This window comes from Myodes glareolus, chromosome X, assembly GCF_982192425.1.
Source record: "Myodes glareolus chromosome X, mMyoGla1.1, whole genome shotgun sequence".
Lineage (NCBI taxonomy): Eukaryota > Metazoa > Chordata > Mammalia > Rodentia > Cricetidae > Myodes > Myodes glareolus.
Genome location: NC_142053.1, coordinates 117048892 through 117074162, shown reverse-complemented (window position 1 = coordinate 117074162; position 25271 = coordinate 117048892). Strand labels below are relative to the sequence as shown.

The window sequence follows — 25271 nt, the reverse complement described above, 5'->3', positions numbered from 1 at the left end:
AGCTTGCTCTCCAGAGTAACCCCAGTCTTTAGCACAGGGTTATGAATTTGTCTCCCAGCTACTCTGTAAACAAGAGTCCAACAACAAATGCATACAAAAGTGTTTTGTCTACTCCAAACCATTGTATAACTGGAAGAGATTATTACTATTACAAACAAATGAGCCAGATGTTGTTCTGCACATCCGTAATCCTAGTGCTTGGGAGGCTGAGACAGGAAGACTGTGGAATTGAGGCTAGCATCAACTACACAGTGAATTCTAGGCCAGTCTTGGCTATGTACAAGACCATGCGTCAGAAACACTAAATATACAACAAAACTAAAGAAGAAAAATAATTCCTCTTTAAAGGGGAGGTTCTGTATACAGTATCAGGCAATATACATAGGAGAGGAGGTGTCTTAGTCTGCAGTTTTATTGCTGTGAAGAGACACTATAACCTAACCATAGGCAACTCTTTATAAAAAATATTTTATTTTGGGGTGTCTTGCTTACAGTTTCAGAGGTTCAGTCCATTGTCCTCATGATGGGGAACATGGTGGCATGCAGCAGACACAGTACTGGAGGAGCTGAGAGTCCTACATCTTGCAGGTATCAGGAAGTCAACTGAATATCACACTGAGGGAAGCTTGAGAAAAAGAGACCTCAAAGCCTACCCCACAGTGACACACGTCCTCCAACAAGGCCACACTTTCTAATAGTGCCACTCCCTTTGGGGACCATTTTCTTTCAAACCACCACAGGAGGTATTAGAAGATTCTAGAAGCATTGGATCCTTCTTCTGATCATCCAGAACACGGTATGAATATGCCAAGTCCTGCAAATACATTCCTGAGAATTTACCTCCTATTTTTACTACACATGAACATAGCTATCCACCTAATATTTTTATGATTATTATGGAAACAATGCATCTATGCAGTGGTTCTCAATTTGTAGGTTGTGATACCCTGCATATAAGTTATTTACATTACAAATTATAACAGTTGCAAAATCTGAGTTATGAAGTAGCAGCAAAGTAATTTTATAGTTGGGGGTCACTACAACATGAAGAACTATATTAAAAGGTTGAAGCATTAGGAAGGTTGAGAACCCCTGCTGTAAAGAAGATAACTCCTTCAGGGAATCCTGGGGAAGAAAAATATCCCATTCACAGTATCATCAAAAGAAGAAATATATTTATCCAGCTCTGGCATCTCACTTGACCTTTCTAAACATTAATGTCATAACCACAAACAAATAATAAGTTCTAAGACACCAGGCAAAGTAAGCTTCCAAAAAGTTTGAGAAACCATCATTCAGGAGGTGGGGGGGGAAGCAAGTTGGCATGGAAATAAAGCACGGACTGTAAATATGGTAAAGGGAAGAAAAGCATTTGAAGAAATAGCCTTTGCTGGCTTCCGAGTTGTACTGAGTGGTTTGATGTCATTAGCAAGATGATCCTATTGATTTTCTTTTATTAGTTTAGTAAACAAATAGAAATCTAAGCATTTTACCACTCACAGTGTGTTATTTCCTATGCTTAAAAGGCTTATTTTCTGCTCTCTTAGCCTGGGCTGCCACACGAGGAAGGGGGCAATCTTAGATATGTTCCTTAACCCTTGGGTGTCTGACTTGAAAATGTATTTTCTCATTATATTTCCCCTCCCATGGCTAGGAGTAATGGGAAGAAGAAATGCCTAGAACACATTCAATAGATGTCAACAGCAAATTATTGTCCTTGGAAGATTATCACCAAAAAATACTTTGAGATGGCATGCTGACTGCCAGTTTTCATACTATAGTCTGCTGGCTGCAGAGACATCTCACCTCATCCCTCCACACACAGGACCCTCATACCATACAATGTCTTCAGCATTCCAGAGTATATTCATCTGTTTTCTGCTGCTATTATCAAACATCTGAGGCTTTGTATTGGACTCCTGACAGCAATCTCTCATGGCAGATGGAATCACAGTCACAAGGATGCACAAAGGGAGACAAAGATGTGATGGAATAATTAACTATTTAAAGACGTGTTACATGTGTTTATGCTGGGGAATATTACTTTAACTGTGTAAAGGTGTGTTATATTTGTTTATGCTTCATTTGTTTAACAATGTAGGGATGTCTGTTTAATTATGTAAAAAAAAGTGCTGGGTTTGTTTCAGCTTGTCTGCCTAAGGCGCCTGATTGGTCTCATAAAGAGCTGAACAGACAGTATGTAGACAGAAGAGGGATGGGTGAGGCTGGCGGGCAGAGAGACTAAGTAGGAAGAGAAATCTAGACTTGAGAAGATGGGAAAAAAATGGGGGAGAAAAAGAGGGACATTCCTGGGGCCAGAAGCCAGGCAGCCACCAGACAGACAGACATGAGAAACAGAAAAGTAGGACAGATAGACAGACAGGAAGGAAGGGAGGAAGGAAGAAAGGAAGGAAGGAGAGAGAGGAGAGAGAGAAAGAGAGAGAGAGAGAGAGAGAGAGAGAGAGAGAGAGAGAGAGAGAGAGAAAGGGTAAAACACCCCGAGGAAAAACACTGATGAAGAGAAACAGGTTAAGTTATAAGAGCTAGCAAGAAAAGAGCAAAGCTAAGGTCGAGCATTCAAAATAATTCTCAGTGTCATGATTTGGAAGCTGGTTGGTGGCCTAAAAGAAAAAGCCTGGTACACAATGAAGTTGGGTTTATTCTTTTATAATGACGTCTTCACCAGAACTACCTCATGGGTTCATTAAGAACTGCCTTGATCCCCTCTGAGTACTTAAGACTACCCACTAGTCTCCAACTTTTAAAAGTCCCATCATTTCTTACCATCATCAAACTTGGTATTAAGCTTCCAAGACATGATCCCTGGAGGGGCATGTATTATTACCCATATTCACTGAGGAAATATTTTCAAAGTAAATGAGGCTAGCTTTGAACAAGAGGCAGCCCACACCACCATCTTAAACACAATGGTTCTTGCCTTGTAATATTTACAGAAAGCAAAGAAGGAAGTAAAAAAAAGAAGAAGAAGAAAAGAATGAGGAAGAAAGAAAGGAAAAGAAGAGGTACAAGTTAGTTTTTTCTTTGCAACGAAGAACTTATGTATTGGTTACATTTCTCATTCTTGTGGCCATACTCGGCAAGAAGCATCCTAAGGGAGGAAGGACATGTTTTGGTTCACAGTTTGAGGGGATACAGCCCATCAGGGTGGGGAAAGCACGGCAGTGGGTGTGTGCAGCTGAAAATGTCTCAGCTTCACACATCTAGGCAGAACAGGAAGTAGAGAGACTAGACTCAGAAGAGGGCTTGGGATATAATGCCCAAAGCCCGTCCTCCTTTCCCCATCACTCATTTCCTCCAGGTAGTCCCCTACAGGTCCCATAACTTCCCCAAAGTGTGCCGCCAGCTGGGGATCCAGCATAAAACACTTGAGTGGGTATATGTTTCCCATTCAGACCGGAACAGGTCCAAACATGACGGGTTCCAGCAACAGCCATTTCATCCGTTGAGCTTTGGAGCACACACTCTTGGCTGAGTTCAGCAGGGCAGTCCTTCTGCCAGTCACAGTTGGGACCACTTGTGCATCTGCAGTCAACTGTAAGTTAGCTGCATGCGTGTTCCTGGGGGTTAGCTGGCTGTTGGAGCACTGGAGTGACCCAGCATGTGGCTTTCATCATCTGGCAGGGTAGCTTAGGCTTGTTTCCATGCTTCTGTTTGCATCCCACTTGAATGGACCCTGGGGACAAAGCAAGAACAAGGTCAGTGCATGCTGAAGGAGTGGGCAGATAGACTCCACCTTTTGACAGGAGGATCTGCAAAGTCCCATTGTGAATGGATAAGCATCCTGGCATGTGAAGACCTGACGTTCTGTGCTCTACCACGACAGGAATGACCTAGACAGTTCTTTTCCTAGGAAATTCTCCAAAGACAGGGCAATCCTGAGGTTGAGGTTGAGCTTGAAGTCCCCATGTTGAATTTAAAACATAGCAGTGTTACCCATGTTCTACCTTCCACAGTTTTATCTGTCATTTATCCAGATGATAACATAACTTCTTACTCATTCCCAGTGGGAACAATAAAACTTTCTGAGTAAGTGTTTCCTCATCTTCTACCCCCTAGGATTGAATTAAGGCGCAGTCAAGGGCTTAGTGCATATCACATGGCAAGTATACTTGGAAACAAAAGATTTGAACAAACTGGCCTTCATTTCTAACTCGTTTCAAAGACAGACAAAAGCATGCTAAATGAAGGAAGCCTTTGTATGTGCGGTTTTCTTAATTATTTGATAGGTTAATTCTATGTGTTCAGTCACTTCTTCTGATCTCATCTGTGTATTGTTCAGTCATATTTTCTCTCATTACTGAAAGCAAAGCATCGAAGCACAGTTTAAATATGGAGTGTAATGCTCGCTTTTGTTTCATAGTGGGAAAAGAAGCTCACAGTTAATTAGGACGTGCCAGTCATAACAATCAGGGTTGATTATAGGTACTTGTCTACACTCAGTTTTCCTGGTGAGATGTTTTCAAGCAAATGAAAGAAAGTTCATTTGAAGCTAATTTTGTGTGGCTACAGCTTAATGTGAGACTTGCATTTAAGAAATCAGTGTAAGTCTCCTTTGTGTACAATAGTAATGTTTTTGTGAAACTGTTAATTGGTGGATCACTGCAGATGTGTTTACCTTTAAGGTGACAATTGCTTATATGCTAAAAAGAATCATGACCTGTTTTGAAATCATATTGATTTTAACATTTGCTGGTACTACCATGTTTGGAAGGCAATAATTGCCTTATCTAGAACATTAGAAGTGAAGGACAGAGAGTCATTTGGAGGTGAGCATTTTACCACGTGACTTTCACCCTCCTTCTCTCCCCTCCTTGAAGCGGGATCTTGTGTAGAACAGGCTGACCTCAAACTAGCTAATATAGCTAAAGATGACCTTGAACTATTGATGCTACTGACTTCAATAGGGTTAGAATAGGGTAGGGTTAGAAGTATACACCATCGTGCCCTGTTTTATGCTGTTGTGCTGGGGAGTAAACCCAGGGCTTCCAGCAAGTACTTTATCAACTGAACTACACATCTGGCCTCACCTCGACTTCCTCCTCTCCTCCTTTCCATTCCACTCTCTGATTTTGTCCTCTCATCTTCTTTTCTCTTTCTAGGTCTGGGGATGGTACCAGAAACTCTACATGCTGAGTAAGGGCTCTATCACTGGGTTGCACCCTCAGCTTTTATCATGGGGTCTATGCCTTTTCTCTAGCTTAGGCAGAGGTAACCAGCCACATTCCATTCACTGGAATACACTTGGCCAGCTTCAGGCTATGGAAGGGAAGGAAAAAAGAGAAAATGTAGGACAAAGGAGGATGGAAGGGAAAAGAGAAAGAGGGAGCAGGGGAGAAAATAATGCTATCGGTGTTGCAGAAAAACGCCATGGTGGTAGCATTTTCAAGAGGTATACGAGCCACTTCTAGGTTGGACTAGTCCATCTCAGCACACATGCTTTTCCTACTGGCTAAGAGGTCATCCTTTGAGAGGACTCAGAAAACAATTTCAGCAGCTCTCCCCATCCCTCCTACCATTTAATAATGACATCGTTCTTCCCTCTCTAAGTACTTTGGCTCTGTGTTTCAGCTTAAGCTACTTCCTCTCTTTGGAGTGATCTCTCCTGTGTCCTTACATGGAGAGAGTTATACATTCTTTAGGAGGTAGCCAGATCATTACCCTTCAGAGGCAATTTGTCTGGATCCACTTCCCTACTCTGGATTAGGGGACCCTTTCACAATGCAGCTTGTTGCTGCTATTTTAGATGGTACCTACAGAAATTATAGTATTCTGGATTCAGGTACCACTAGTCCCACTAGCCAGAAGACTTTGGGTATGGTATAACCTGCTTGAGACATCCATGTAGGCATTTGGTATATATTTACTGAATGGATTATATTTAGAGATTCTAAAAGCCAATTCACGAGACAGGGTTTCTCTGAAGCCTTGGAGCCTGTCTTGGAACTAGCTCTTGTAGACCAGGCTGGCCTCGAACTCACAGAGATCTGCCTGCATCTGCCTCCTGAGTGCTGGGATTAAAGGCGTGCACCATCACCCGGTTTATATTTGATCTCTTTTGAATGGACTATATCCAGAACCAAACAAGTCAGTCTGTGGAGACAAGGTCTTGTACAGAAAGATTGGAGTATAAATAGGGTGACAATAATGTTCTAATATTTTTTATGTTTGTTCCTCAATGACGGCACTTACAAACGTAAAGCCTGGTCTGGTCCTGGACATGCCCACTAGGCCCCATCTTCACCATTGTTACCATTTATGTTATTTGTTTCCCCTGCCAGTGTGGGAAAAGTTCTTTTAACTGATTTCTGGCTCCATTCTTTGTTGCCAAGACCCTTCACCCTCTGGTTCTTTCTTCCATGATGTTATTGTCATTGTCAGGGATTGTGAGCCAATCTCTGGTCCTCAGTCTGGGTCACTGATTAATCATTACATCCTAGGAATCGCCGAGCCTTCTAGGATGCTGCATGTCACCGTTTTGTTTTGTTCTTTGACCGGGACACCTTGCTTCAGAGAGCACAGAAGAGCTGTGTCAAAGCCTCTGTCACCTGTGCACTTTACCCACTGGGTTACCCAGCACCTTCAAAATGCATGGCCCAAGGGTCAGCTACCCAGGGCAGCTAAGGCTGAGTTTTAGAGACAGACTTCCCCAAAGCTTTTTTCTCCTCTGGAACAACATCCTAAATACCCGAAAGAGAGATTTCTTCCTGCTCACACCATCTGTAGAGACTACTTGCCTTTTTTTCTTCTTACACTGGCTTTAGCCTGGGTTTTAGCCAGCCTGTTAAATAGAGGAAGTTGGATGCATCCCCAGCCTCCTGATGTCATGGTTTGGGGCACTCTGCAACTGTGGGAGGTTTCAGTTAATCTCAGCAATTGGTGAGTTAGCTGTTCTTCTCTGAGAAACTTCTCTATTCTGTGCCATGTCTTACATAAGTTGATAGGGCTTCTTTTGTGACTTGCCCTTTCCTTTTAATGATGTAAGATTCCCAAACATTGGCAGCCTCCATGTTTTGTTAGTGAAGTGCTGGTGTGGATGGGATTCTGCTTCCTGTTAAGTTCGCTCCAGGAGATGAGGGCTGATGTCCATCAAGGTAAGCTGGGATTCACAGGCAGGAGGACGGGTAACTTTTTAGTTAAGTATAGGCCTCGGTGTCCATCAGACAAGTTCACAGCATTTCTTGTGCTATTGTTTTTAGTAATTTGCTCAAATGAATTCCTACTTTCTGGGAGGAAAACTGATTTCTTGTCTCTGAGATCAGAAGCCTTTGTGCCCCAAAGTAGGAGAGGAGGTGACAATGAGCAGAGAACGTGATAACATCCCCTTCCGTTTGTCCCACCCTAGATCTTCGCAGGAGTTGTTTAGTCCTCACTCTGCTCTTCTACTTTTCTTCACTAAAAGAAGCAACCTGTGGTGGGGAACCTTGTTAGCTAATCATCTTTAAGAGGTGGGTTGTAGTTAGGGTGTGGCTTCTCTGGGACCCTGGGTAAAACCTGTGCGCCTCCTGGTGTGCTCTCTCTCTGCGCCACCTGCGGGACATTGCTGTGCTTAGATTTTTCATTTCCTGTTTCATGAGTTTTCCCCTTCTAGTAAATAAAATATAATTCTTTTATCCTTAGCTAGCTTGGTTATTTCAACAAACCTTACTTGTATAAATAATCCATGAAGACATTGATGTGTTCTATAGAATTAAAGTTGGCTTCACCCTCTATGTAGCAGTCCTGTCTGTGAAGGATTGGTAGGGTTTTTTATGATTTTTTTTAATATGAGCTAACCCATGTCATTATACAACCAAACACACACATATACAGCTTGATTGTTTCTTAACATGGCCTTGTGTATACATATTAGTGTATCAAGAGCTTACTTTTTTCATTGTAAGTGTCTATAATGTCATCTAAATCAACTACACTTTTAGCCATTGAATCATATTAGATAATGTGGCTGTGCCATTGTTTAAATATTCATCTCTTGGGATGTTGAGAATCCCTCCCTCACCTCACATAAGGCTGTAATAACACTGTTATTCTTGATGGGTTTGTGGATGCCAGTATACCTCTGAATTTAAAATCTCTCCACATTTTCAGTGTTTTAAGATAATATCTTCAAAAGATGTTATACATATATGTATAAATGCATAGCTATGTAAAACTAACCAGCTTAGTTCATCCAGCGTTGCTTTATGCATATGATTTCAGCACTGACTACTTGGAATCAGATACCCAACTAGGTGATTCATCCCTGGTAAAGAAATTTGCCCTCCATCAGCAGGCCTTAGTTGCCTGTAGTTCTTTGTAAATAAGGCACCTGGTTTACAAAGTGTAGAGAAGAGGTTTGAGGATAGAAAGCGGAAAGGGGAAGCAAATGTAATTTTATTTTAATTTCTAAAAATAAAACCAATTATGAATAAAATTAAAATCTAAAAACAAAAGTAAAGTATATACAATTCAAAAATCAAAATCTCAAAGTTTTCTTTCCCAGTAGGGGTGCATGCAAGTGTTTATTTTGCCCCGTGCTCTCCAGCTTTGGGTATTATTAGCATGTTTTTTCATCCACTGGGAAAAACAAATGTCATTGTTGTTTGTCCTACTTTTCTACCTGAAAATGTTCCAAAGACACAACCAGAGCCTCCTGTTGTTCATTAATCAGCTGTATCCCCCAGAATAATTAAGTGTGCTTTATTGTGGTTGTCAATAAGGTTTGGGAAGACACAACATGACTGAGTTGTGAAATGGCATCAAAAATATTATTTGAAATTTCTATGTAGAAAATAATCTTTACAAATGTTCAATAAAATTATTTCTATACTCAACTCACAATTACTTTGTTTCCATTTGATTGCGCTAATGTTTTGATGGCAATCATACCTCATTCATTTGTAACCCGTTTATCCAAGGACAGAACATGTTTGGTCTTCAGTTTTTCTTGCCATCTATAAACATTGGTTAATGGAGTTTTTGGCATGTTGGATTTTAATTAATTAAGACGTGAATTTCTTCCTCTTAAAGGACCTCCTATGGTCAATAGAACTTCACTGTGGCTACTTATTTCTTCTTTGCACTCATATCCTGGATTCCTCCTTGAACATCAACTTCTGTCCTAGCAGTAAATTGACAGAAGACAAGAGGACAACAGTTAGTTCCACGATGACCTGATAGCGTGTTTCTTTATTGAAAATCTTGATTTTGAAAGTCACGATGTTTCTATTTCACGTGAGATGATACCATTAATGTGAAGTAACTGTCGTCTTTGAGCTAATAGCTGTACCAAAGGAAAGTGTTCTGGAATATTCTAAACAATACGCATCAGGGAGTAAGCAGGGCTCTCCGCTTTGAATAGCTCCCCTGTCACTTCCCTCCACCACGTCTCTGCTCTTTCTCTCAGTCATGCTGTGATGAATGGCCCCATCTCCCCTTTTCAGCTCAGGGCCGAACTTAGTCAACAGTCACTTTCTCAACCTTCTTGGAGAAAATAATTTGCCTTTGGCTTTGGACACACCTGGTAAGTAGCTAGTTCAAGGGAAGTTAAAATGCAGAATGTCTGAGGAAAAAAAAACAGTAAAAAAAGGGTACAGAATATGAAGTGATGCATGACCAATTGTTGTCTCTGGAAGGGTCTGCCATTCCCCTGATCTCTTCTGATCACCTCACCATCTGTTTAAGTTTCTTAAATTCATTTTGGCTGACAGAAAAAGGACAGGGTCCACCATGACCATGAAGTCAAGGCATCGGGACCTTGAAGCCCCTACTTACATGGGATCCAAGTCGGAAAGAAGAGAACTATGAGTACCCATTCTCAGCCAGCCTTCTCCTTTTCACATAGTGCCGGAACCAATCCCTGGGAATGATGCCACTCGTTTTTAACATGGGTCTTCCAGCATCATTTAACCTAATCAAGATCATCCCTCACAGGCACGCCCAGAGACTAACTCTATCAAATGAACGCCTCACAGATGAGCTCCGGAGCTTACCTCCTAGGGGATTCAATTCCTGGTGCATCAACACTAACCGCTAGACTCTCCAGCATACCTCTAACACGTTTAGTGCCAATTTAGACTGAGCAACAATGCATATGTGAATGAGGTCACTCCCCCGGCCAAAAATTAACTCTCGGCTTCTGGGTTGTTCCTGCCATTTATAATCTGTTCCCTGGTAGCAGGACTTGCGGTGTTCATTTTTTCTGTAACCCCATTGTCAATATGCAACCTTGGTGTGCAGTATTGTTGCTGTCTGGCACAATGAAGGTCCACTTTGCCTTGGCCTAATTATCTGTTCTTGCTTTTATTTTCAGATGTGTACAGAGTTTCTCCCCTCTTTTCTCTGAACTTCTTGTCAGGTGAGTCAGGATAGTTCTACATGATAGTACTATACAAACAGTGAGCGCATGTGAGTTTTGTTGGGTTTTCCCTTCCATGGTCCTCTGTTTTCTTCATTTTGAAGCCCCATTTTCCTCACAACCTTGTCTATTCCTGTTTGATTTCTAACTCTTTCCTCCCACCTGGAGCTCTCTTCCCTTCAGACATTTTCTTCGTCTTCCAGAAAGACCCTCGTTGAACCTTTCTTCCCAGTAGCGCAGCTGTTTTTGAGTAGGCTCTCAGGAAAGGGTGGCGACTTTGGACTGGGAGTAGACATTGAAATGTCATGGTGCAATGAAAGCTGAAGGAGACTTATTTACATAGGATTTCTTGGACTATTGTCCTATTGTCCAGCTGTCTTACTCTTTGGACTGGCTTCCCTGGCTCCAACAGCGCTTGTCATGTTTTGAAATAGAAAATGGTGTGTTTTCCTGGTCACCTGAAGCACTGTGCACTGCTCAGAGTGCCTCCCAGCCAGATTTCTGTGTAGCTCTCTTCTAGACGGAAATTCTGAAGTCACTAACTGACTTTCAATCTTCCCTTTTTCTCCCTTTCTTTCCTTTTTGCAGTACGTTGGATCAGTTCGCAGTGCCTTGCATGACGTAAGCAAGTTCTTTACTAATAACCTATGCCCAGTATTATTATTTTCCTTTTTTTTTGAGACCCATGTAGTGACTGTTTCTGGATTTTCCTTTATATAAGTTGTCAAAATCTTGTGAAAAATATAAATATTTGTTATAACAAATTTAGAGTAGTTTTATAATGACTTACAAGATAAATAGCACAGAATTAAAATAGATACTAGTAAGTTATTGTTATAAACAAGGTTTAAACACCCAAGTAGGCTCACACAGCTAATAGGTATGCAAGCTGTGATTTCAGGTGAAAGTTGACATGAATGGTAACAAAGCAAAGAAGGAAGGGCCAGATTATTGGTTTAGGAGGTGTGGGAGGTTTGCCTTTCCCAAGAATCCACCTTCCTCTCCAGTATGATTTCCTGAAGCACCCATACCATGTGCTCTGACCAACTCCTACTTCCAGCCCAGTGCAGGCCAGCGCCTGAAGGATGTTTGTTTGTTTGCTTGTTTCTTTGTTTTCGAGACAGGGTTTCTCTGTGTAGTCCTGGCTGTCCTACAGCTCACTATGTAGACCAGGCTGGCCTCAAACTCACAGAGATCCACCTTCCTCTGCCTCCTGTGTGCTTTTAACAAGAGTCTCTGGTCTATTTCATTGCTGTGATAACTCCTGACCATTTGCTCCTACAGAGTTCAGGCTCCCCGAGGGAATGGAGCTGCTCATGCTGGAGCCTCCAACACCTTGCTCAAGAGAACTAACTCCCCTATAGACTAACCTGACCTCAATCATTACTCGCTGAGACTGTCTGCCCAAGTGGGTCGAGATGGTGTCAAATTGTAAAACTACCACAGTTTCCTCTCCTGTTTCTTTTCTCTACGTAGTCATAGAGTTATTTTGTAGCAACAGATTTTAGAGCAAATCCAGTTTTAAATCTTTTATGAGTGGCTGCTCTGGAGTGGGGTGAGGTGATGTCTGATCCTTAATAGACGAGCATATTGGATTCTAGTGCTTTTGGTTTGGGTTGTTGTTTAAAGCCAACTTGATCATCATCAGCCATGAAGAGAAAGTGTCTTTTACATTTACCAGGTTTGAAAAGCATTATTATTTTTCTGATAATCCCAATAGCTGCTCAATGTAAGTAGTGGCTATCAACTCTCAAGGGCAAAACAAACATTTATTGAAGAATCGTGAGGTCCTGGCATAGTACCCTGCATATAAGAGAACCTCAGAAAATATATGTAAACTAGACATAAGAAAATATTCTCTAAATAACTTCAAACTCAGCATTAGAAACACTGATCTTTTGACTGCTTATAATCAGTTAATAATGTTTTGACTGCGTGCAGATGCAGATATTCAATTTATTGCCTCATTTTAATACCTATAGAACCTTAGGAAGCTAGCCTTATTATCACTCTGATTTCTTCAGATGTAAGGTTCGCAGAGGTTAATGAACATCTCAAAGTTGTACTTGTAGGAGGTGGAGCTTGGATGCTAAGGCCCACAGTTTGCTCTACCGAGCATGCTTTCTTAATTGCATGTTTGCTTGTTTGTACATGTTGAACATACATACCCGAGCCTTGGGGGAAGACCCTGAAGGGTGAGAGGAGAGAGAGGAAGTGAGCTTTCACCTTACCTCCAGTATAGTGAGATAATACGGAAGTGTGCAAGGGACCTGAAAACAATACCTCTCCTCTGAGCATATGTTTACTGTGTATAATTGACTACAGATAGTGCAATCTGATATCGATTCACTTTTTTAAAAATGAAAGTTTTGTTTTTTCTGCTTTAGAATGTTCCTAAGGCTCGTTAAGAGCACAATGCTCTACTGTGTAGACTAAACAAATTCTTTTCTTCCATTTGCTCCGATAGATGTGAAAGCCTCACATACGCACTCCCACTGTGTACTTCAGCACTGGCTTTACTAGGGGTTATGGTAACTAGTACACAAAGCTACCTTTTCAGAGTTCATGCTCAGCACTTAGCAGTTAACCCAGCTTCTGCCATCTGTAGGCAATAGAGTGTTTTCTCTCTGATCATTTTTGGTATTGCTTCCCTTACTGCAGGAATGCTGACTTTAGTCCCTGGTGACCTTATCTTCAAGAAAAAAAAGAGGGTGCCAGAATTCTTTTGTTCTATATTTACTCTGATTCCTTCAATTTACAAGATATGCAGTTGCAGTTGCTGTTATGCATTTCTGTGAGCATCTAGAGAATTCTGTCAATTACTATTGTGTGTGTGTGTGTGTGTGCGTGCGCATGCAGTAAAAACATGAAGATTTCCCCTTGATGTTGTGAAAAGGAGTTCAGATGTGCTCTACTGGTTTTGTCTCTTCTTAGAACTTGTGAGACTAAAAATTTTGTTCCTTAATTAAATTTTCTTGGTTTGAAAATTTTGGAGACTTTGAATAGTCATACATCTTATTCAGCTTTAATAGTTCTTGTTGACCCCTTCTTTTATTTTTCCCCTAAGAATTTGCCCATTTTGTGTAAACTTTTTGAATAAAGATGGCACCGAGGCCCCTTTATCGTCATATGTTTGTAGCATTTGCAGAATGTTGCTGTTCTCATTGGTTCTCTTGGTTAGTTCTTCCGTCTCCCTTTCCCCCTGCCCTCTCCTTTCTGGCTCTCAATTTCATCAAAAGTGTCTTCTCAGAGAATAGCTTTAACTTTATTAATACTTTACTTTGGCCTTTTTTGGTCATTATTTTATGCTTTTATTTTATCATTATTTTCTTCTTAGGGTTTATTTTGTTATTTTCCAAATTTCTTAACAGGGGCCTTAATGTATTAATTTTAAGCCTTATGTATATCTAAAATCTCAGTGTGACAGTATCTTCAACTATAGCCCATGTTTTGCTATGCAGAGTTTTTACTATTGATCGGGCTAAATTTTTAATGAACTGTCTTGTTTATAAAGTAATGCTTTTGTTTTAAAGTATAATTTTTCTGATATCAATATAAACACAGTATTTAATTTTTTTTCTGAGACAGGGTTTCATATATTAGCCAAAGTTTACCTTGAACTTCTGATCCTCCTACCTTCACTTCTCACATGCTGGGATTTCAGGCATGGATCACCATGTCTAGCAAAATAGGCTTTTATTTTCAGTACTGGGGATTGAAACCAAGGTCTGCTGCACGCTAGGAAAATGTTTTTCCACTGAACTTTCCTTTGGACTGATTTTGGCATAGAAAGTTCCCGTAAATTTACATGTATACATATCCACTATATGGCTTTTGTGTGTTCTTATTTTTTTGAAACAAGGTCCCATGTAGCCCAGGATAGCCCCAAACTCACTATGTAACCAAGGATGGCCTTGAACTGATTCTCCTGCCTCTGCCTCCTAAGTGCTGAGATTACATTTGCATCATTGTGCCTGTTTTTATCTGGCACTAGGTAAGGGCTGTACTAATTCAGCTACATTCTCAACTCGGCTGTATAGTTTTATTTGATATTTCCTTAGTTCCCGTGAGATTTTATTGTTACTTGTTCTAACTAGGACAAGCTTTGTTAACTTGTCACAGCCTGAAGTCATCGTCCCCATAGAAAACCATGTTGAATGTGCACCCGTCTCTGGATCCAAGGGATAGATATTAGAAAGGCTGACTGCAGTGACCACCTGAGAGTGCACAAAGCCTTTTGAAATTGGAGATGCAAGGACAAACTGTGCCAGTTTTAAAAGCGTTGACTCATCTCTTAGGATTGTTAGGGGTGGGGCCTGCCTTATACTAACAACCCTCTTTAAGTGCCTTTTTTCCTTCTTACATCTCAAGTCTAATGTCTTCTTCCCAAGCATGTGCTTTAACATTGATTTCAAGTGATGATTTGGGTTTTTTTTTGTTTTGTTTTGTTTTGTTTTTCGCTGTTGTTGTGCTTTGATGGAAAAGAAAGTCACCATTTTTGTCTATTTGAAAATGCCTTCCCTTTGTCCTCCTTCACAAAAGGTGTTTTCATTGTGAGTACAATATCCTCTTCACACACAGTGGGTAATAGAGCATTGTCTTCACAAACTGTAGGTAATAGTGCCTTGTCTTCACACACAGTGGGTAATAGTGCATTGTCTTCACACACTGTAGGTAATAGAGCATTGTCTTCACACACAGTGGGTAATAGAGCATTGTCTTCACACACTGTGGGTAATAGTGCATTGTCTTCACACACTGTAGGTAATAGAGCATTGTCTTCACACACAGTGGGTAATAGAGCATTGTCTTCACACACTGTAGGTAATAGAGCATTGTCTTCACACACTGTAGGTAATAGTGCATTGTCTTCAAACACTGTAGGTAATAGAGCATTGTCTTCACACACAGTGGGTAATAGAGCATTGTCTTCACACACAGTGGGTAATAGAGCATTGTCTTCACACACTGTAGGTAATAGAGCATTGTCTTCACACACTGTAGGTAATAGTGCATTGTCTTCAAACACTGTAGGTAATAGAGCATTGTCTTCACACACAGTGGGTAATAGTGCATTGTCTTCACACACTGTAGGTAATAGAGCATTGTCTTCACACACAGTGGGTAATAGAGCATTGTCTTCACACACTGTAGGTAATAGAGCATTGTCTTCACACACAGTGGGTAATAGAGCATTGTCTTCACACACTGTAGGTAATAGAGCATTGTCTTCACACACTGTAGGTAATAGTGCATTGTCTTCACACACTGTAGGTAATAGAGCATTGTCTTCACACACTGTAGGTAATAGTGCATTGTCTTCACACACTGTAGGTAATAGTGCATTGTCTTCACACACTGTAGGTAATAGTGCATTGTCTTCACACACAGTGGGTAATAGAGCATTGTCTTCACACACAGTGGGTAATAGAGCATTGTCTTCACACACAGTGGGTAATAGTGCATTGTCTTCACACACTGTAGGTAATAGAGCATTGTCTTCACACACTGTAGGTAATAGTGCATTGTCTTCACACACTGTAGGTAATAGTGCATTGTCTTCACACACAGTGGGTAATAGTGCATTGTCTTAATACACAGTGGGTAATAGTGCATTGTCTTCACACACTGTAGTTAGTAGAGCATTGTCTTTACACACTGTAGGTAATAGTGAATTTTCTTTACACACTGTAGGTAATAGTGAATTTTCTTCACACACTGTAGGTAATAGAGCATTGTCTTCACACACAGTGGGTAATAGAGCATTGTCTTCACACACTGTGGGTAATAGTGCATTGTCTTCACACACTGTAGGTAATAGAGCATTGTCTTTACACACTGTAGGTAATAGTGCATTGTCTTCACACACAGTGGGTAATAGTGCATTGTCTTCACACATTGTAAGTAATAGAGCATTGTCTTTACACACAGTGGGTAATAGTGCATTGTCTTCACACACTGTAGGTTAAAGTGCATTGTCTTGTGGCTTCTGAGAAGAGACTTGTCACTAACAGTTACTTCTTGGAGCCATTTTTTTTAAAACCCTAAGTTTTCTCCAGTTTCATTTTGAGCTGGTTTGGTGCAGATCTCTTTTTATTTGCTTATTGTACTTGAAATTCTATGGGCTTTTTGAATCTGCATTAATGTTTTTCCACTAGTTCGGACTCTTTTTCCAAATACTGACTTTTCCTATTCTCTTTTCTTTGAATTTTATTTAAGTGTATGCTCACCTTCTATTTCTCTTCTCCATATCTCTGTTCTTTTCTTTAATCTTTCACATCTGAACCCCATTGGCCTATACCTTTAGGTACATGTGCATTCACTGTTTCGATTACCTTTTTTACTTCCTGTTTAGTCTTCCACTTTGGCAAGACATGTTTAATATTTTATTCATGATTTTAAGTTGTTTTCAGCAGAAGATTCCATCTAAATAAGCTAACCCCACATATTTCTATAATGCAGAAGAGATTTGGTGGATGTGGTTCTTTTACCAGAATTCAGATAAAAATAATTATACTTTTACTATGGTTTCCTGGTTTATTTGTTTCTTCTGACTGTTTTGAAAATTGAATAATCTAAATCTAAAAAAATCTAAATCTAAAGCTGTATTTTCACTTTTTGTGCTTGCTTTGTCCACACTAAAAACCTCTTCAGTAGCGCCCTTTGAAATATTCTCTTGTGCTGGACGACTTGTTCTCCTCTTCCTCCTCCTCCTCCCCCTCCCTCTATTTCTCCTTTTCCTCCTCCTCCTTCTCCTCCTCCTTTTTCTTCTTGCTCTTCTTATTCTCCTCCTTCTTTTTTGTTTTTGTTTTTGAGACAGGTTTTCTCTGTGTACCCCTAGACTTCTTAGCCAGCACTTGTGTTTCACGGTTAATATCTTAAAGAAATTGAGTTTTCTAGAAGACACTTGTTCTATCTTGCTACATGAGCCAATATACTGGTCATTGCGCGTCTCATAGCTGTTACTAAATTTTAATAGTGAACCAAGGATAGCAGACTAGCCCTCACTCAGCCCTATCATACAACACTTTCAAATTACTTCCTCTTTTTTAAATTATTCTCAATCTACATGAAGATAAATTCTCCTAGACAAAACATACAATTATCAATTTTTAAAACATTAGCCCTTTTTTGAAGCCAGAATCAGTTTATGGTCTAAATCAATATCATGCTGTGTCAACAAAAGACTCGTAGTCTTGATGGACAGATGTGCCCTGCAGCAAACTGGGATAATGGCATTAACTTGATAGACTTGCTCCGAGGAGTGATCAGGAGATCTCTGATCAGTGGTTGCTACTGTGAGTACTTTGCAAACACTCGCTTCACTCCTCATTCTTTTACCCACCCGTTCGTTCAGCAAACCCTCCTTTTATACTCAGTATGTGTAAGGTCAGATAGTACAGGGATTAAAGTGATGAATGATAAAAAAGAAACAGAAAACCCATCGTTGTCTCATTCTCTAGGTAAAGTTGACTGTCTTCAACCATTCCGTCATTACTGACGAGAGTACCAGGACAGTGTATTATGTCACAGACCCAGGAACTCTGAACTCATTTTTTTTTCTAGCCTCACCATGGTGTATGCACTTGCTACCTCCAGTTTGTAGTTATTGTGGTGGCTAGATTCGTAGATGCCTTAGCCAGGAGTTCTGCGAGCTGAGAGTACACAGCCTGCTCACAGTAACTACCCCTTTGGATGAATAAAAGGATTGTGCTCACTGGGTCTCCGTGTCTCCCTGTGCCTGAGCCTGTGAATGTGTTGCTGGCTGTGTTTTCTCTCAGCTTCAGCAGCATGACATAGTTTTAGCGCTTTCGGTTCTCTTCATGTACTGAGCTCTCCCCAAGTCTGACCCCTGCCTTTACATGTATATCACTTCTAGTTACCTCCAATTCAGCCCTAATGTATTATGTGGAACATATTGGTCCTCGATAAAGAGTGGTTGCATGAGTAAATAAGTGAATGGCAAATGACACTTTTAAATTAAAAATCTGATATAAATTTCGCATTGAAAATGTTGCTATGTTGACTACTAGAGATGCAAACAATGACAATAAAATAAGTCACAATAAGGAAGAAATGCAGTGTTACTTTCCTTTGTTAGCATAAGAAACAAACGAGGTAGATTATTTAGAGGTGTCAGTGATGCCTGAATGTTAGCGTTGTCTCTAACAAGCTTTCTATAATGGTCGTAATTTTGTATGAAATAGGTTAGTTTAGTTGTTAATTTGTTCTTTTGGTATTTTGCACGTGTTTTTAATAAGTCCACAAAGTCTAGCCTGTTTATCATTTTAATTGTGATATCTTAGTACACCTGGGTTTTTCATTTTGTAAGCCAGTGACCACCTGACATTGCTAGTTCTCGGCAAGCACACTACAGTTATGACTATGGTACTTCTAAGAAGGCAGCATGGGGGTGATCTTGCTTGAGGAATGACCTTTGGTCATTACTGTTAGGGTTATGGCAGCTGTGATGATCTGTTGTCTGTCACATGTTGTTCCAGGATGCTCTTCTCTGGGGGGCAGTGTGGCCATGTTGGCAGACCTGAAGAAGTTTTACTGATATACAAGATATTCCTTGTCATCATTTGTTTTCATGTCATTCTCGTTACATCCTTGAAAGGTAAGATGTCAATTTTCCTCACTTCCTTCATTTATAATAATAATTATTATTGTTGGTGTTATTATTGCTACTACTTATGGTTGGGGAAGTATGTGTTATGGCACATGTTGGGAAGTCAGAGAACAACTTTCTGGAGTTTGTTCTCTCCTTCCACTATGTGGGTTCCAGGGATCACACTCAGGTCATCTTGCTTGCAAGGCAAGTGCCTTTACCCACTGAGCCATCTCACTAGCTTTCCTTCATTTTTTTCTACTAATCTTTTTCGTATGTATGTTTTGTGTCATTGTTCATAATGTTTATTATAGTAAAATATGCATTTACATAGAATAGTATTATCCTTTACATTTATTTTTTGAGTGTGTGTGTGTGTGTTTTACATTTATTTTTTGAGTGCGTGTGTGTGTGTGTGTTCAGAAGACAACTTCTGTGTTATGAGAGTTGGTTCTCTCCTTCCACCATGTGAGTTCCAGAGATTGAGCTCGGGTCATCAAACTTGCCTTTATTTGGCAGCTCCAATAGTTAGCATTTTAAAATATACTGTTTGTTGGCATTAAGTACAATCATATTTTTGGTGCAACTATCACCACTATTCATTTCCTGAGTATTTTCATTGTCCCAGTTAGTAACTATGTGCTTAGCCTCCCTATAACTTCTATTCTTTTAGCATGTATGGATTTGTCTCTTCCAGGCACCTCACATTAGTGAAAACACAATATTTATTCTTTTGTGTCTGATTCATTTCACTTAACACGTTTTCTTTGACCATCTATGTTGTAGTTACGTATTAGAGTTTCATTCATTTTAAAGGCTAAATATATTCAGTTGTAGATACATGTGCCACATTTCATTGATTCAGCCATCTGTTCCTGGACATTGTGGTGGTTTGTATCTTTTAGCTTCCGTGAATAGTGCTGCTATGAGCCTAGGCGTGTAAAGCTCTGATTCTGTGCTTTTTTCTTTCTTTGTGAGATACACCTAGGATTAGAATTGCTAGGTCATTGGCATCTTTGAGGAACTGCCAGCCTGTTTTCCGTAGTGGCTATACATTTTACATTCCTACAGACAAAGCACGGGAATTCCAGTTTCTCCACATCCTTGACAACACTTATTGTTTTCTTTTGTTTTGGTGGTAGGAATGAAGTGACATCTTACTGTGGTTTTGATTTGCATTTTCTTAGTGGTTTGTGGTTTCAGCATCTTTGGGTGCACTTATTAGCCATTTTACCTTTTATTTGGAAAAATGTCTATTCATATGACTTTCTCATTTTAAAAATTGGGTTGTCTTTTTTTCCTTTAGCTTTTTAGCTGTTGACTAGGAATTATTTATATATTATGGAAATTAATCCTTTATCGGGTGTCTGGTTGGCAAATAGCTTCTATTTTCACTCGCCATAGTATCCTTCCATGAACACAGGTTTTTAATTTTAATGAGGTCTAATTAATATATTTTGCCTTTATTGTCAATAACATAATATCAAAACCAAGAGACTCTCTTGGCCAATTCCAGTGTAGTCTCAGCTCTTACACGTAAGCCAACTTTGCTTCACTGAGGGCTACTCTTGTGCCTGTAGCTATCCCATTTTTCTATTACCATTTGCTGAAAGGACGATCCTTTTCCCTCTGAACGTTCTCAGCATCTTTGTCATGTAACCAAATGCATGGGGATTTCTTTTGGCGTTTGTTTTGAACAATATCTACTTGAAGGCATTTTCATGTAGAAATTGAAAAAAGAACATAGTCAAATGACGCAGAATGCTTTTTTCAGAAAGGGGAGGGATCTTCAGAAGCTTATGGGAAAGGTGGCCAGGAGAAGTGAGTGAGGAAGGGAGTGGAAGGGCAGGTAGGACTAAGGCCTCAGTCCTGTTTGGTCTTTTCTTCTGGTGCTTATTTGTTTGATTTTTATCTCCTCCTTCTCCTTCTCCTCTTCTTCCTCTTCCTTTTTTTCCTGGGGTCTTGTCTAGTACAGGCTGGCCTCCAGCTCAAAAATACAATTGAGGATGACTTTGAACTGCTGATCTTTTTGCCCCCACCTCTCAGGTACTGAAATTACAGGTATGCACCACAATGCCTAGCAAGGGCATCAGTTCCTGTGTGTATGACTGCCAAAAGAATATTGTTATACAATGCAATGTATGTTCATTAGGAATGGGACTAGCAAATGAATTTTTAAAGAAGACAATATTAAACACACAGGGAAAGACTTTTCTTATTCAGAAGACAGTGAAAAGAAGAAGAAACCTTTGTTGGATGAAATAAAACTCTACTAGCAGGAAACACCAGTAACAACATAGACAAAGAAAAGAAATATATAGACTTATACACAAACTAAATAAAAAGCTTCCCAACATGCTAAAAACACAGCTGACAATCCTTCAAAGAGTAGACATGGGACATGTAGCCAGGAAGCTGTCATGCTTTTAAAAAAGAAATGATGGGACTGGAAGGCTGGCTCAGCCGTGGAAGGCTAGGCTTGCAACCAAAGTTAAAATAAGGAAATGATGGGCAGGAGAGACTACTGGTAAAAGTGTTTACCATAAAGGTCTGACAACCTAAGTTGATATCATCAAAACCCATGTTAAAAACTCAAGGATCTATAACCCCAGGCACCCCTACCAGGAAATGAGAGGTAGAGATGGGGATTTCCAGATGTTCTGAGGTCAACTAGCTGTGCTTACATAACAGCAAAGTGACTATCTCAGATAAGGTGGTAAGGCAAGGACCAACACCCACCAAAAGGTGTTTTGAACAATATCTACATGACCTCCACATGTATGTCATGACACATGTAGATCTGCACCCACACATATGAACGCGTGCATGCACACATGCACACACACACACACACACACAGAGGGGGTGGAGAGACACAGGAGAGGGAGGGAGGGAGGGAGGGAGGAAGGAAGGAAGGAAGGAAGGAGAGAGAAAGAGAGACAGACATGATAATATTTAGTATGTATTATGCGCCCAGTTTCTAGCTGATTTGATTTACACTTGGCCACTTGCTCAGTCGTCCCAACCAGACCTATGAAGGGGAGGTCCTAGTCTCATTCCATTCCCCAGATCTAGAAGCTGGAGTTCACAGAGATATGTAACTTTCCCAAGAATGTTTGCTCCTGGGAAGTGGTAGAGATAGAATTTGAACCCAGGGGTTTGTGTCTAGATTTTACACTCGTCGCCACCAAATCAGCATTCTCAAATATAAGATCTGAGTCTCTTAGGAGGCCTGTTGAAGCACAAATGGGCCCTTGCCCCAGAGTCTGTGATTTAGTAGATCTGGGGCAGAGCCTGAGAAATGACATGTCTAAACCTCTCAGGTGTTGCTGCTGCTGTTAGTCTAGGGCCCTCACTTCAAGAAGCACTGTTTGCACAGCTCTGGTAAGACATAAAGAGGCAGAGAAAATGCCTCTTGCTAGGTATCAAGGTACACAAACGCTGCTGTGACCATGCAATGCCCATATAAACTCCATCAGCACAGATCACCCCCTGAGACAGTAACACAACACTGGGGAATTAGCCGGACAAAAATCAATTAGCCCCACATTACTGGTGAGTAAATGGCCTCTGGGACATTATTGGTTAAGAAGTAACAGAGTCTGCAAGATGCCACATCTTCCGTTCCATGTTTCAGTGTTTTCTTCCGGCCACAGGAAGATGAGACAGGAAAGCGAAAAAAGTGAAAAAAGATCACCTAAGTCAGCGGTTCTCAGCCTTCCTAACGCTGTGACCCTTTAATGCGGTTCCTCACATTGTGGTGACCCCAACCATAAGATCATTTTCATTGCTACTTCATAGCTGTCATTTTGCTACGGTTATGAATTGTAATGTAAACATCTGATATGCAATGTCACAGGGGTCATGACCCACAGGTTGAGAACCACTGATCTAAAGGAAGGATAGCCATCAAAAATAAGTCTTGAAAATGAATAACTGGGGATAGTACCACTTGGAACCCTTCCTCAAAAGTATCAAAAAGAGGAAAGGAGGAGGAGGACGGAGGGATGAGGAGAAGGGAGGAGAGGAGAGGAGAGGGAAGGGGAGGGGAGGGGAGGGGAAGTGGGGAAGGGAGAGCAAAGGCAGATAAATAGGAAATCTTGTGGCTTTGGAGCAAACCTGAGTAGAAAGAAGCTGAGCAGTTGCTGAGAGCAATTTGTCTCTCGTCCTCCAGCTTTCTCTGTTGGGATCAGTTTTCTGTTAACTGAAGCAAAATACCTAGCCACTGAAAAAGTGGAAATGTTCATTTTGGCTTGTAGTTTGGGAAGCTTCAAGCCATGGTCATTTGGCCCCATTTCTTTTTAGGCCTGTGGTCAGGCAGCACATGGTGACAGGAATGGACGGCAGTAAAAGTCCATTCAACTCATGGCAGGACAAAGGGAGAAAAAGGAAGAGGGGAACCCAGCAGTCCATTATCCCTTTCAGGAGCACACTAGCAAAGAACTTAAGCCGCCCAGTAGGCAGGTTTCCATCACTTTTCAACAGCAACTAGTCGGGAACCAAACCTTTAAAGCATGCGACTTCAGGAGACACTCTGGATCCAAATGATAACACTGATGAATTGATTTCTTATTACAGTGGTTCTAAATCTGTGGCCTTAAGCCATGTACCATCAGCATCACCTTTGGGATTATTAGAAATGAAGACTCTAGGCCCATCCTAATCCTCTGAGTCAGAAACTCTAGAGGGAGCCCAGGATTCGGTGTTGTAAATAGTCTCTAGGTAACACTGGTGTATATATACTCCAAGGTGGAACCTGGCTAAAAACACTAGCCAAAACAGTACTCCTGAGCCCATGCTTCGAGCAAAAAGCTGGTGAGATAGGAGATTTGACCCCACACATGCTATGGTGTGCTCTTGCTTTGCTACGTCACCCATCATGTGTTCCAGAAACAACCCACGAAGGCAAATGATTTTCTGAATTGAGGGTTTTATTTGTAGATTTTATTTATGTGTATCTGTTTGTGTGTGTATGCATATGTGTGTGGAGACAGGAAGAAAGCACCACACACCTCCGCACTGGAGTTACAGGCATTTGTGGGGCACCTGACTTGTTATATGCATGCCAGGGTCTGAACCCTAGTCCTCAGGGCTATGCAGCAAGCACTCACAGGCATTCCAGCTTCATGTTTTGAGATTTTGAAAGATTTAAATAGGAGTTCTTTGCTGCTTCTCAGAACCTTCCATAAGTATTTATTCGTGCTAATAATCACTTTGATAACAATCACTATGTTCTAGCCATTGCTCGAAGCCTTAAAAAGACCAAGTCTTTTGAAACTCATCTAATAACCTTTTACACTTGGCATTGTTATACAGATGTGGAAACTGAGTCACGAAGAGGCTTGCCTTGTGCAGCTTGCTCCTGGTGGAACAGTTAAAAGAGATTGCAAGGTTCTTTTTTTTGTAAGAAGGATGGGAGCCTTTATTAATAATCTTACATAACTAAAACAAATTACAGACAATAACGTGGGTTCGTGTGTCTTCTTGGAGTGCTATAATAAAATACCAGTGAGTGGGCGGCTTAAATAGCAGATAATTGATTTCTCACTATCTGACAGTTCCAAGTCCAAGGTGCCAGGATTGGTCTCTAGTGAGGACCTTCTCCTTGCCTTGAGGACAGCCGGCTTCTCACTGTGTCCCGCGTGGCCTGTCCTCTGTGGCCAGGGAATGATGACGCTTGCTGTGATATTTCCACTCTTCCTCCTTTTTCCTCTTCCTTTTCCTTTAGATGGAAAGTCCTCTCAAGTTTGGTCCTTTTATCATTTTGACCAAATTTAGCCTTAACTACCTTACTAAAAGCACTATATTCAAACACAGTCACATTGGAAACGACAGTTCTAGCAAATGAATTGAGTGAGACACGATTCGCTCTATCTTCATGAGACCCTAGAGTAGCGTGTCTCAACCTTCCTAAGGCTGTGACCCTTTAATACCATTATCTTGGCAAGTATTTAATAAAGCTTGCTTCAAATTTGGCAGAGAGAGAGAGAGAGAGAGAGAGAGAGAGAGAGAGAGAGAGAGAGATTGCAAAATTATGATTTAAACTTAGGGCCTATAGCCTCAAAGTTCATCTATGTAATTTCTATACTTTATTTCTTTCTGTACTGGCTCAAACTTACTGTATTGGTAAGGCTAACTTTGAATTTCTGGTCTCCACCTCCCAAGTGCTGAGATTACAGTTGCGCACTACAATATGTGCCTTTCCTTTAGCCATCTTAACCCCTCTGCCATGTGAGACTCTGTTGCTTGTTATCTGTGCATCTATACAGCAAAAATAAACAATGGTAGAATCCCTAATGATGAGAA

General features: G+C 40.7%; 1 protein-coding gene across 12 annotated transcripts in view; it reads left to right on the top strand.

The window, feature by feature from the left end:
• Window positions 1-25271, top strand: part of Adgrg2 (adhesion G protein-coupled receptor G2) — a 122468-nt gene that overhangs the window by 37239 nt on the left and 59958 nt on the right. For 9 of the 12 annotated variants that reach the window (XM_087902638.1, XM_087902637.1, XM_085685068.2 and 6 more), the window contains exons 2-4: window positions 10310-10354; window positions 10943-10975; window positions 18856-18974. In XM_087902638.1, the coding sequence (XP_087758764.1) occupies window positions 10971-10975; window positions 18856-18974 (124 nt within the window). In that variant the 5' untranslated portion in view covers window positions 10310-10354; window positions 10943-10970. The remainder of the gene's footprint in view (window positions 1-10309; window positions 10355-10942; window positions 10976-18855; window positions 18975-25271) is intronic. The other 3 variants (XM_087902635.1, XM_087902633.1, XM_087902634.1) reach the window with 2 other exon arrangements.